The sequence below is a fragment of the Tyto alba genome, unplaced genomic scaffold (assembly GCF_018691265.1).
Source record: "Tyto alba isolate M040663 unplaced genomic scaffold, T.alba_DEE_v4.0 Super-Scaffold_16, whole genome shotgun sequence".
In the NCBI taxonomy this organism is placed as follows: domain Eukaryota; kingdom Metazoa; phylum Chordata; class Aves; order Strigiformes; family Tytonidae; genus Tyto; species Tyto alba.
In genome coordinates, this window is record NW_024881278.1 from 14,892,864 (window position 1) to 14,905,980 (window position 13,117).

Genomic DNA, 13,117 nt, shown 5'->3' on the forward strand with positions numbered 1-13,117 from the left:
GTATTTGGAATAATCAGTAATGAAAAAGAACGTGAAGATTTAGCAGCTTTAGAAGCCGAACATGTGGCAAAAAGAGCAAGACAACAAGAGAAAAATGAGTAAGAAGAATTTTTACGATTACTTCAATGATGCCATTAGTATTATAATTTCATTAATGCTTTCTGTCTTCATATTATTAAATTTTGGTAGTTTCAAGGTTACAGACCATTGATTACCCATAGGCTTGTTTTGATCAGAATAATGGAAGCACTTTTGTCACTGAAGACAGGCAGATACTAGAGCCAACCATTATTTTTCTGTCACAAGGAACATACAGCCCTTAATTAGTGGATATCCTCGGGGCTTCCTTGATAGTTTTCCACATAAGGCCCCAGTCCTCATGTGATTCAGTTCCTTTGGTTTTGTTTTGTTCTTAATTTTTCTTGGGTGTGAGGGATGTTAGCTAAATCTGAGCAGTAAGACTACAAAACAGGCTATTCATAGTAAATACCACTGGGTATGAGATTGGAATTAAGATTTTCTGACTTCTAACCCTGTGGTAGTCTCACAGACCGTTCTGGCTTCTCTTACCTGTGATAGATATTAAGGGTCTCCTGGGAAATTAGGATATTGTTGTCAGAAGGACTAGTCTAGCTCAGCAGTGATTTGCTACTACTTCTCTTATGCCAGCTTTGGTGAGTGTGTGGTCTCGGTGAACTGAATCAGATTCATCCTACATCACTTTTCTTAGGACTTTCAGCCAGGTTGCCAAGTTGATCCAACTCATTGCAGACTTGGAAAGGATTCATTCTTTTAACTCTTCATGTTAGTAAATATAGAGCATTTGAGTCAGGAATTTTTCTCCAGTCTTAGGCTACATATCATGGTTGTGGGGAACAACATTGTGGAAATTGCATTTGTTTTGATTGTGGGTGTCTCACAGTTCCTCTCTAATACATTAATAGTTTTTGTCTTCCTTCCATGTGAAGGACTTCAGCAAGTGCCACAGATGACTCTGATTATGATGATTATCCAGAAGATCTAGTAAGTTGTATTTTATTATGATTCTATTTGCATAACACATGATTCTGTGCTGTGAAATTGCAATGCAGTTGAAGAGTTTAAAAGTGGAGGTGACGCTGTGGTATAGTGAGAATTGGCAATTCCAGTTGAGAATCTATAGAGCCTAAAGGGGGCTATTTTCTGAAGAAAAATTAGGACTCTGTGGTGGGGAATCACTTTTGAGGAAAGCACACTGAGGGCGTGAAAGACGTGGCTATCGAATGAAATGATTGAAGGAACTGACATATCCCAACTATTACTAAAAGAGGTGACTGTCAATTAACAGGGATCATTTCAGGGTAAATTGAAAAGGCTGCTGCCTCTTTAACCAGCAGATGTAGTATTATATGCAGTCGTTTGATTTGGGGAGGAGTGGATTAAAAGATGCATGACTCTTTTCTCCAGCAGGGATAATTCTAAATGGTGTTTATGAAATAGCTTTCATTGGCCTCCTAACATAAATAATTCAAGTTTTAACCTGTATATTTTTTTTTTAAATACATGAATTGACAGTCTACAAATCACATGAACAGTTCCCTGCTGAGTTTATACAAGAAAGGAAATCCTGATTCTGTTCCAACCACTCCAAAAAATGAACCAGTGGAAACCCTTCCTCCTATGCGAGCAGCACCTCAAACAAGCACCCTCTCACCAGGAATGCGAGTTGAAACACGCATCTCTCAAGGTGGCTGGTTCATTGATAAAACTCCATGTGGAAAGGATTTTTTCATTGACCTTTCTGAGGATGGAGAAGGAAGTGAAAAGAAACTGATTTCTGAGGTATTGTGTTTTACAAACCCAATGTGATTTTAAGTAGCAAGTATGAATATAATTTGCTGTGTAATTTGACAGGCTTTTGAAGGGTGATTCTGTGCCCATACTGAGAGAAAGATAAGTGGAACTTAGCTATTTTTTATTCCACTTGCCAGTGACCAGCCTATCTAGTCAGGAAGCATGTGGTCTCCCTTAGCCAATGGTTAAGTCTTAGTGAGCCTGGGGAAAGCTGAAGTTTTTTGGGTGGACAAAAGTTGGGGAAGTTGAAAGGAAATTGCATTGATTTATAAAGCAGTTAAAAATAGGTCATGCTCCCCATACAGACATATTGCCCATCTTGTGATCACCTCGTTCCCCCCCTGCCCCATTTTTTTTTTTCTTATTTAGAAAAAACAACTTTGTTTAGCTATTGAAAGCTTTCCATTTATCTGTGGGCGATAACATTTATGTTGTTTGGCTGACCAGACATTTTGTCAGGATGGTGTTTTTTTACATGAAGGAAGAATTACATTTACATCTACCTTTCTAATTGCACAAAATACTTACTAAATAGGGAGGTTTGAGAAGTCATCCCTTTATTCTACTAGTTCTGCATCCTCTTATATAGAGAAATTGAATAAAAGGCAGGTCTTCAAATGGTAGAATGTTTGCAATACTGTATTCTAAAAACAAAAAACCAAAACAAAACAAATTTTCATCCTTGAGCTTTCATCCTTGAACCTCTTTTTATTTTTTTTTTCCTGTATCAGTCCTTTTCTTACATGCAGTTAACTTTTGTCAGCACTGAATAATATGTTCTTACAGCCACTCATGACTTACTAGTAATAAAAATTGTTTCCATTGACGTAAATGCATTCATACAGTTTTATTCATCCCCAAAGTTAACTGCTCTATAGTATGCAAATAACTGGTGTCTGATTTTGGTTAGGGTTGGGGGGGGTGGGTTTAGGGTATTTTTTGCTTATAAGTATGTCCTCTTTGCAAAAAGCGATTGGTGTAATTAACCCTTTAAAAAAAAGATCATTACTAAGTAAAAAAAGTATTTTCTATGAATTAAGGTTCAATTCCTGCATTGCTTGTCTTTATTCCTATAATATGTGTAAGTTAAGCATTATAGACAGACATTTTATTCTTTTAAGTATTTGAAGAAATTCACTGACTTGGAAGGTTTTGTATATATAATTCTGGTTTTATGCCCTAGAAATCCACAGAACTTTCTGTCTTGGAGAGTAAAAGAAAGAAGACCAAGGGTAAGAGAGCAAAAAGAAAAAAAGAATTTCCAGATGTAGATGGGGAAATTGATTCCATCTTACTTAAAGAGAAAGGTGAGAAGTTGGTTTTGGTGTGCTGCTCCAAACAAAGAGATGGTATTTGACCATGGAAGTTGTTACCAGAGAAGTGTTTTCTGAGGTGCAGAGAAGTGACCTTGAGCAGTTTTTTAAGAAATTTAGCCTTAATGTTGTACTAAAAAAAATATTCTGGTCCTGTGTCTACTACCAAAACATAATTCTACTCCATGTACTTAGCTAATTGCTTAGGCTGAGTACTCTTTTGTTTGGTGTTAGCAACTACTATTATGCCATGTCTAAGTTTGCATGACTTTTTCTTCTTAACAGTTAGAAGTAAGGGACCAGATCTTTACCACCCTTCAGTGAAGTTTGAGGATGTAGGAGGCAATGATGAAACTTTAAAGGTTAGTTAAAATTTTATTTGTGGGATACAGAATGCACTGAATAAAATGTTGCATGAAAAGTGACAAAGAAGAAATCTCTCAGAATTCATCTCCATGGTACTAAGAATAGCTGCTTATACCAACAGCGACAAAGTTTGGGTTTATTTTTTCCTTTGATTAGTCTTTCTGGAAGCAGTCACTGAAATTACATTAATAAACAGAACTTGCTTTATTTTGGCCTGTCTATAATATTAGCAATCTATAATACTAACTTCTGCAATTTAAATGGAGGTGTCTCTTGTTCCTGACAGGAAATATGCAAGATGCTCATTCATGTCCATCATCCTGAAGTCTATAACCACTTAGGTGTTGTTCCACCTCGTGGTTTTCTTTTACATGGACCACCAGGATGTGGAAAGACACTACTGGCACAGGCAATTGCTGGGGTGAGATAGCTTTAAATTTACAGTTTCTTCTTTTTCTGAATTATATTTAGAGAGAAAAAAAAATAATTCTCCTTCATGATACACTAGATCTTTCCTCTTTTTTTAATCTCTTTTCTCTCCTTCCTATCTTAGTTGAAAATACATTCATCTTTACTTCCTTTGTTTAAATTCCATCTGAATCTGTACTTGCTAGAACCTCATATGAAGAGAAGGGACATAGTGGCAGGGTTTTATGTTTGATTATTGTTTTGAGGCATTCCCAGGACAATAGAATACGCATGGGTATTGAGAATATACTTTTGGTTAGATTTACCATTGTGTTTTAAGTCTGAACTCAACCTTGCAATCTTTTATGAGGCATTTTTTTCAGTTATTTCGTAATATACGTTGAAACAATGATTTCTGAATTCCAAAAGTGGTTGTTGCCTTGCTTGTGTCAAACTAATGATTTCAGAGCATATGACATTATTGTTATTAATAGTTTGATGTGCAGTGAGGCTGCTGTGCTTCCTTCTGCCTGTTTTGGGTTTAAATCTAGGGGTTATTTAGGGCTATTAAGTGATACCTATGGACATTTATTTTCTTTATTAAAGTTGTTCCTTAAATGTCATAAATTATAACCTTGAAGTTAGATACATGTAAATTATTAACCTTTGTAGTGCAGATTTTATCTTTGAAAGAAAATACTGATGTTTATTCCTTAAATGTTAGACCATTTTAATATTATGTTTCAGATGTTTTAATTAAAAATATTTGGGTGTTTTCATTTTAATGCCTTCCTGTAAAAAGGTACCCAGTGAATGAATCTGTGATATTTAATACTTCAGTGGATACTTGTATCCTGGAAGGATATTAAATTTGGGGAGAGAAATATGACACAAGTGAAAAATTTTCAGAGATGAGATAAATTTAATGACGACTACTTTAAATAATTTTTCTTAAATAAGAGATTTTTCAGTAGTGCTATTTAAGGCAAATTATCTCCTTCAGGTTCCAGGTAGTGCCTCTGGTGGCCTTGATTTATGTAAATTTGGATATTTTTTTTTTATGTAGTTCAAAGAGCTTGAAATAGGCTGCAACTACTAGTGTAGCACAGTAGTGCTACAGTCTATCAAAATTACAATTTTATTTATTTATTTTTAATACCAAAAACCTTGAGTGTGAGCTTTACAAGTATCTTGCTGTGCAGTACCATTGAGGTATTCCTGGAGCAAGATTAAGGGAACCAAACGTGGTGGGGACATCTTCCACACTGCTAAGCAATGCTTTGTAACAGATGGAAATAAACACAGTTCTCAAGAAGGGAGCCCAAGTGTGAACTGAAATGTGTGTGTCATGAAGGATTGGGTTGGGGACCAAGGTGCAAAACTATTTGATAGTGCAGCCATTCTCTAACTGAATTAGGGAAACCTGTTTTTTGTATCCATTTCTGTTCACTTGGCCAAATAGCTCAAACCCATAAATTGGAGGATGCTACTCATCTCTTTTAAAAGCTCTTTAAGATTTAGTCATGATTACATAATATTTTGCTGTAAAAGATGTTGTATTGAAAAATATTTTTTCTCTAGGACAGCCAGAATTTCTAACCTCTGGATATATCACTCAATATTCCTTGTCTCTTTCAGGAACTTGAGCTCCCAATGCTGAAAGTGGCAGCAACAGAGATGGTGTCTGGAGTGTCGGGAGAATCTGAACAGAAACTGAGAGAATTGTTTGAGCAGGCTGTGGTGAGACACCCATTGGAAATAACACTGAATTGTTTGTCCTTTTCTTTGTAAAGATTCATACTTTATTGCTGTGGTTTGAATTTGAGTGCGTATTAGTGAGTGAATCTTTATACTGCTGCACACAAGTCATAGTGTCTCCTCTTCTGTGACTAGAATTCCTTTGTGCTGTCATAGAGGACAAAGATTCTGACTATTCTGAAATCTTGATTAAAGATACTTCATCATCTCAATGTAAAGAGAGCAACATAAATTATTTACATATTTGAAGCCGTTTGGCTTGATACATAAAAATAAAAAATATGTAAGAGCAGTTCACTGTGCTTTTTTGTGCTTACAAGGTCTTTTTGCTGGTTTTGTATACCTTGGAATTTGAATGAAAGTGAGAGACTTAAAACTTCGGGGGTTTTGGTACAAAGTAATAAATTTGGGACAAATATACAAGTAGTAGTCAGGTTACAGTTGAAGTCTTGCTTTTGTGTGACTTCCAGACTTAGGAAGAAGTGAAGAAAACCAGACAGGTTGAGATAATTTGAATTTAATCAAATGCAGATTTTTCTTTTTTCAGTATGTGGTTAATGTTTTTTTTTTTTTTAGTGAGGACAGTTTTCTGTGCCTGACCTTTAAGAATGTCCTGATTTTCCAACTTTATTCCATTTTTATACTCCCCCACAGCTGCATATAGGTGTTAAGAGTATATTCCTGTAAAAAGGATCGCTAAATGACAAACAGATTGATTGTGAAGCTGCTAGATTATTATGTTTCCAGTTCTTACTACATTTCAATTTTTAGAAAGCCTTGTTAAGATGTTGCTTAGAATAAAATTAAATAAGTGATTGCCCAGAGTTTTTAGAAATTACGTACCTTTTGTATGTATAGTGATTGTGGGGAGATTGTTGTAGAAGTTATTTTTGAATTAAATGTATTCCATAAAATTGGTTGCCTTTCTTATAATCCCTCACACTCACTTAAGTAGCCTTTTCACTGAGTTTTTCTACTAATTTTTGTGCAGAGAATGAAGACATTGTTCCACATTATGCATGTGCTGTGGAAACTTCATAGCTTAGTTGCATTTTTCCCCCTCTGTCAGGTAGCAGAAAAGTCAACAACTAGATGGCGCAGTTGCTATCCGAGAACACAGAATGCATGGGATGTAAAATACTATTTTTTCATATGGGACATTTTTGAAGGCCATTCTAATGTTTTCCTTAAGTATTTCTTTGCCTTACTGTGGCTTTTTGAGCATATTAATAATCTTATGTCAATTAAACACTATTCTATTAGTTACATGAATGATTGTTCTCAATTAGTGTTGGCTTTTTATGAACATGAAGCACATGGAATTTTAGAACACTTGTAAGAATTGCTCATTGCTCGTTTTTATTCTTTGAACATGGTCAGGCTCTGTAGTAATCATGAAGTTGGCAAATCATTTTTCGTGACCACCTGCTGCTCCTTTTGTTGCGTTCAGTAATAGTGGCTCTTGAAATTTCACAGCTCTAGTGTCACTAACAAAACAAAAAATTACATCAGACCTTTGTCTGATTTTCTTTTTTTGGACTTAAGCAAGTAAGCAATCACAATGGAATATTTATGGAAAACATAAAGCAATGTAAAGGTAGATTCAAATTTTAAACAATATATATAGACATTTTGAACCTCATGCCTTACTTATTTCATAGCCTCAGCTTATCACAGTTTTACAGTCTGGTGACTCTCCAGATAGTCAATAAGAATAACAGAGTTGTACTGGGACAGGTTGATTGTGCAGCAGACTTAGAGTAATAATTATAGAACAGAAAATCTGAAAAAATATTTCTTGTAATACACTATGTCAGTGTAATTTTCTAATTATTAATATTTCTTGTTCCTAGTCCAGTGCACCATGTGTCCTTTTCATTGACGAGATTGATGCAATCACCCCCAAAAGAGAAGTTGCATCGAAGGACATGGAGCGGAGAATTGTTGCTCAATTCCTGACTTGTATGGATGGTCAGTACTAAGCTAAACTGTGTAATTATCAGTCTCGCTCTCTGCTTTCCTTCAGCAGTGACTCATGGTTACTTTAATGGAGATAGTGGTAATAATTTTTCATATTTTGGCACAGTTTACTTGGGGGGTGGTGGGAAGATTCTAACAAATTTGAGGGGATATTATTTTCACTCTGGTCTGTACAGCATTATATAAGCCAGTCTGTTGTATAAACAGATATCATGGGAAAATATGTCTGATGTCATTTGAAATGCTTAGTTTTGCTTGATTGTTCAAAATGCAAATGCTATGTAGTAGAAATAAGGATAAACAGTTCAGTATGACTGGTTAGTTTTTCTCTGTTGTTCTGAGTATTACTGTGTGCTGCAGAAACAGTGTCCCATAGATATCAGAACACAGTTGAGATGATGAGTATGAGTACTAACTTCCTTCCTTCCTTCCTTCCTTCCTTCCTTCCTTTAGACTTGAATAATGTGGCTGCCACTACCCAGGTCCTTGTTATCGGAGCAACTAACAGACCTGACTCACTGGACCCTGCACTGAGGCGAGCTGGGAGATTTGATCGAGAAATTTGTTTAGGGATCCCAGATGAAGCAGCAAGAGAAAAGTATGTGTTATAAAGCTTAAGCTTCTTTTTGATTAATTAATAAATAAGGAAATAATGTGTAAGTTAACATACAAATTAAGGAAAAGTACTTTATTGTGCTTAGTCCTATTTGTGCTGGTACACACCTGTGGATCACCACACGCTGAAAAGTGTAGAAGGCATTAAGTGTGCATCTACTGTTTGTCTTGATAGCTCTGTCTACATTTGAGGTGGTTTCCTTCCTTGTGTGCAAGTCTGCTTTTAGAATTATGTTAATGGGTTTTCAAGTGCCTTAACAGTATAGATGATGGAATTAAATATATCTTTTCTGTTATTCAGTAAGTTCTGTCTTTGGTGCTCCCTGTGTATCCATTAATTTAGGAACTTAAATTAAGTATAGCCTGTTTGTTAGTCCTCTCAACCACATACCTTAAGCAACAGGCCTAGATTCTTTCATTCCTTGTGGAAATATACCAGTGCAGGCATTAAGCTGAACTGCAGTCATCCTGTTTTGTGTAACTGGCCCTTTTTACTCGAAAGATCTATGACCATCAGACTAGATTTAAAGAAAAAAAAAAATTTGCTTTTTTAATTAAAAAGGAGCTGCTACTCAATTCCACAGCAACAGAAAACACAGGAAGGGAAGTGTGAAAACAGCTGTGGCTTATCTTGTTACAAGAAGGAAAGAAAGGTTGAAGGATAAGTTTCTTCTAGCTCAACTTATCATATTTCTATGTTGAAAAGGCAAACTATTTTGCTTGCAGTATTGCTCACTTCGTGTTGACATCGCTACTGGCCATTATTCCACCCTTTTGCCCCGCCCCAGCCATGCCTCCACTTTTTTTTCTTTTCTTCTTCCTCCAGATCTGCAGCCCTGTAGTAATTATGTTCAGGAAGAAAAACAGTATATGTAGAACACAAATTTGGAATGAGCCATTTATAGTTCTTAACTTTTATAAGTTGAATCACTTGATTAGCTACAACTGTTGTCAGATTGGAAAATTCTTGAGAACCAAACTAGTATCACTAATAAAGATTTAAATCAGAAATTATGGTAGTTGGGAGGGCAAACATATGTAAGGTATTATAATTTCAGAGTTTTTAATATTTTAATAACGTGTTATTTTTATAACATTTTTTGTAATTACATTACTTGATCTGGAAATAATTTAAATCCATTTTCATTGGAATTTAAATGTACGTTAATGATTTTCACTTCTTTTGGTTTGTGCTGCCTTTTTAAAATATTTTCCCACTGAAGGGATGTTTTGCTGTTTTAAAGAAGTTGATTTGATCTCTCTGAGCAGAGTTGTTCAGCACCAGTATTTGTGCAGTGACATTGGCTTTTGTCATCCTTTTTTTGTCTTCTTTTTACTAGTCATGTAGTTTTCAGTTGTCCTTGGCTTAGAAGAACAGCAGGAAGTCTTGGTAGACCTTGAAAGAGGTTTTTAAAGCTTCAGCCTTGATACAGAATGAAAAAACTCCCATTTTAAAAAAAAGGTGTTAAGCATAGCACTTCACTGTCAGTTACACAGAGCTGTTTCGTGTTAGTGATGGAACTGCATAGGTAGGTGTAACTTTAACTTTTGAATGAGGATGAGGTAACCCGAGGTGTACATGTAAGCGGTGTGTTGCCTATTAGAAATGTTACTGGGGATGCAGGAAATACCTGCAGTTGTATTCCACCGACAGTGGTAAGGGGAAGATATTGAAGATTAAAAGACAGAGCTCCTCACACAGTCTGATTTCATTTGCTCCTTGCAGAATAGTTTGTTGTGGATATTCTTCAACAAAAAAATTAAAGTGGGATGGAACACTCTTTCATGTGGACTGAAAGAGACCTTAAATCAGTGCTGTTTGTTTTCATATGAAAACAAAAAAAAAGCCACCGCTTCATCTTTATTTTCTTGTTCTTTTTCTATGTACTTGATAAGAATTCTTCGGACTTTATGTCGAAAACTTAAGCTCCCAGAGTCCTTTGAATTTCATCATTTAGCACGGCTGACTCCAGGTTACGTAGGTGCTGATCTGATGGCACTTTGTCGTGAGGCAGCTATGTGCACAGTGAACAGGGTCCTGATAAAATCTGAGAAGCAGAAAAAGAAACACATACACACTGGAGGAAACACAGCTGAAGAAGGCATCATAGCAACAGACATCCTGGTGGAAGAGGATGGCAAACAACTAGAACTTCCTCCTAAGGTATTTGTTCCTTGAAGCATGTACCTCTAATATCTTAACAATATTATCTTGAGCTATTTTATAGTTGTGAAAGTTGTTGCTCATAAATCCTTAAACACCTATGACCAACATATTATTAAATTTAGAATTATAAATATCAGTTCCTAAGCCAGAAGCTAACTCCTAATGACTCATAAAATGTGTCTGAATAAATGGTTCCCCAAACCCCCACCTTCTAAAAATAGTGCTAACGTTTTATACAAAGTGTTTTTTTAGCTTGTTTTCTTTTGTTGTTGTTTGTGCTGTGTTGTTTTCTAGCAGGCCATAGGTTGAAATAGTGGATATAGCTCTCTTCAAAAGTCTGTTGACTGTAAGAGAATTGTAATAATATCACTTGCACTGAGTTTTCACCAAGCTGTTTGCTGTGCCCTCAGTGAAATATTTATTATGATACCTGGGGCTCTTCCCTGATCTGGTGTAGTTACAGTTAGCTGGAGTCTAGAAGCATTTATGCAGTCTACATTTTCCCTCCAGCTACGTGATTACTTGGGGTAAATTGCATGTTGTATCTAGTACCTACAGCAAGTTTGAGAAAGAGGTATCCATCTGGCAGAAAAATTGGGTTAGCAGTGAGACTTGAGCTGCAGAGAAAGTATCTGTTAATGTGCAGTACATCTGGAACTCTGTTGCAGAAAATAGCATTTCCAGTTCCAGAATTATTCTGTGGCCCAAGTAACATGCTGTGGTCAGTGAACTAGAACATCCTTATATAGAATTCTTGGCCCTACTTCTGAAAATTTGGAGTGTGTATGTGCCTTCACTATGTGTAGGATTCCTAAAGATTTTCCTGGAGAAATAAAACGAAGTGGTTTTAAATCTACATTGTACTTCAATTCTGGTTTTGGAAAGACTGTCAAAGAAAATTGTTACTGTAAAAAACATTGTACAAAGTGTAGTAAGCCTTAGTATTAGAGTAACATAACCGTACTGCATACCTCCCTGTGTTTCCTGGGGCCCAATGTAGCCAAAAGAAAGTGGGGAGGGGCAGGTAGTTGCAGCTTTTATCAACATCGCCATGATCAAAGGGGTTATTGAGGATGAGGAAGTCTAATCCTAACAGAGCCATATTTTGATAGCTGGCAGGAGGCTGACATAGTCTAATACAGGGTATTGTCACTAAAACCGTTATATTATGTTTATAATGGAAACATAAACATACAAAACCTTTAAAAATCATTCACACAATTCAACTAAACAAACCCAGTGGTCTTGGCTATTTCAGAGTTTCTCTTAATGGTTCTGTTAAGAAGAGGAGGGAGGACTTAAAAGGAATATTGGGCACTATAAACACTTCTGCTATCTTAGTTGCAACAAATAAGAAGTGATACTTTTCTCATATACTGGTGTAGGAAAAATGTGGAAACTTAATGGAGTTTTTACTTTTTTTTTAACCCCTCTTTTTTATAATGAAAATCCTGGTATAGTTTTATTTGTGGTGCAGTATCAGTTTGTTTTGATACTGCCTTTCCATATTAGAACTGGGATGTATTTATGTTGTGAATGTATAAAGTTCTTTGATCAACTACTTTCTCAGATAATTTTCCCCAATCAGGAACTGATTGGGGAAATTGGAACATACCTGCCTGGGGTGCTGTGGTCTGCAAGATGGGACAGTGTTGAAAAGCATTCCCCTGTATCTCTGTTCTGTTTGCCCGAACTTCATCAGGGCCTGGTTTCAAAACCAGGTCTGATCAGCCTGAGGACATGAGTTGGTGATTTGAAATCATCACATAAAAGTGTAGAATCTAAAAGTGAGTGTGTGTGTTTTAAGAATTTTAAAGGTTTATATGCAACTGAATATTCTGCGAAGTGTTGAAATTGTGCTGTTCGGCAGAGTTGTTCACTTTCTCTTGAGAGCACTTCCTTATTAAAAGCAGAATTAATACATATTTTGGAAATTTCGGCATGGATAAAGCTTTCTCCAAATCACTGTGGGAGAAGCAGTAGGAAGAATTTGAAGACAAAATACATGTGCTAGCTCTGTTTCTGAAATATCTGAATCAAGACTGTACTCAGTCAGCTTAGTGCTTTCACAAGTGTTAAATGTACATAGTGCTTTCCTGAAACATTTTTATTGTTAATGTTAATTTTTAATGTCATTTTACATATTTTATGTATTGTACATAATAATTTGTTTTATAGTAATATTACAGTTGAAGACAGTATTGCTTTGAAAAATCCCTAAAAAAAAATGGTTCTTAAAATCTAATCCAGTGCATAATGTTTTGGTCTCCCTTTCCATGTACCCTAAGGATGAATTGCAGAGACTTTTGGATTTGCTGAAGAAGCAAGACCCCTTGCCTGAGGACCAGCTGCAGAAGCTGTGCATTGAGATGAATGATTTTATTGTTGCACTGTCATCAGTGCAACCCTCTGCCAAGAGAGAAGGCTTTGTCACGATTCCTGATGTGACATGGGCAGATATCGGAGCCCTGGAGGATGTTCGGGAGGAGCTGACTATGGCAATATTGGTATGTCTTAATCTCACTTTCAGAGAGTTTTTGCACTTCCCCCTGTGCAAGAAATAAAACTATGCTTGTTTGTTTTTTATTTAAGGTACAATGTGTTGCCCATGCATTCTAACAAGCTACAAACTAGAAATTTGCAACATCTTCATTGAAAACAGTCAGACTTCTATAAG

General features: G+C 36.0%; 1 protein-coding gene across 4 annotated transcripts in view; it reads left to right on the forward strand.

Annotated features, from left to right (window-relative positions):
* The window catches only part of NVL (nuclear VCP like), a 42,941-nt gene that overhangs the window by 3,064 nt on the left and 26,760 nt on the right, over positions 1–13,117 (forward strand). For 3 of the 4 annotated variants that reach the window (XM_042789570.1, XM_042789567.1, XM_042789568.1), the window contains exons 4-14: positions 2–98; positions 969–1,023; positions 1,555–1,821; positions 3,017–3,140; positions 3,432–3,508; positions 3,799–3,933; positions 5,559–5,660; positions 7,532–7,649; positions 8,112–8,256; positions 10,170–10,437; positions 12,729–12,947. In XM_042789570.1, coding sequence (XP_042645504.1) covers positions 2–98; positions 969–1,023; positions 1,555–1,821; positions 3,017–3,140; positions 3,432–3,508; positions 3,799–3,933; positions 5,559–5,660; positions 7,532–7,649; positions 8,112–8,256; positions 10,170–10,437; positions 12,729–12,947 — 1,607 coding nt within the window. The remainder of the gene's footprint in view (position 1; positions 99–968; positions 1,024–1,554; positions 1,822–3,016; positions 3,141–3,431; positions 3,509–3,798; positions 3,934–5,558; positions 5,661–7,531; positions 7,650–8,111; positions 8,257–10,169; positions 10,438–12,728; positions 12,948–13,117) is intronic. The other variant, XM_042789569.1, reaches the window with a different exon arrangement.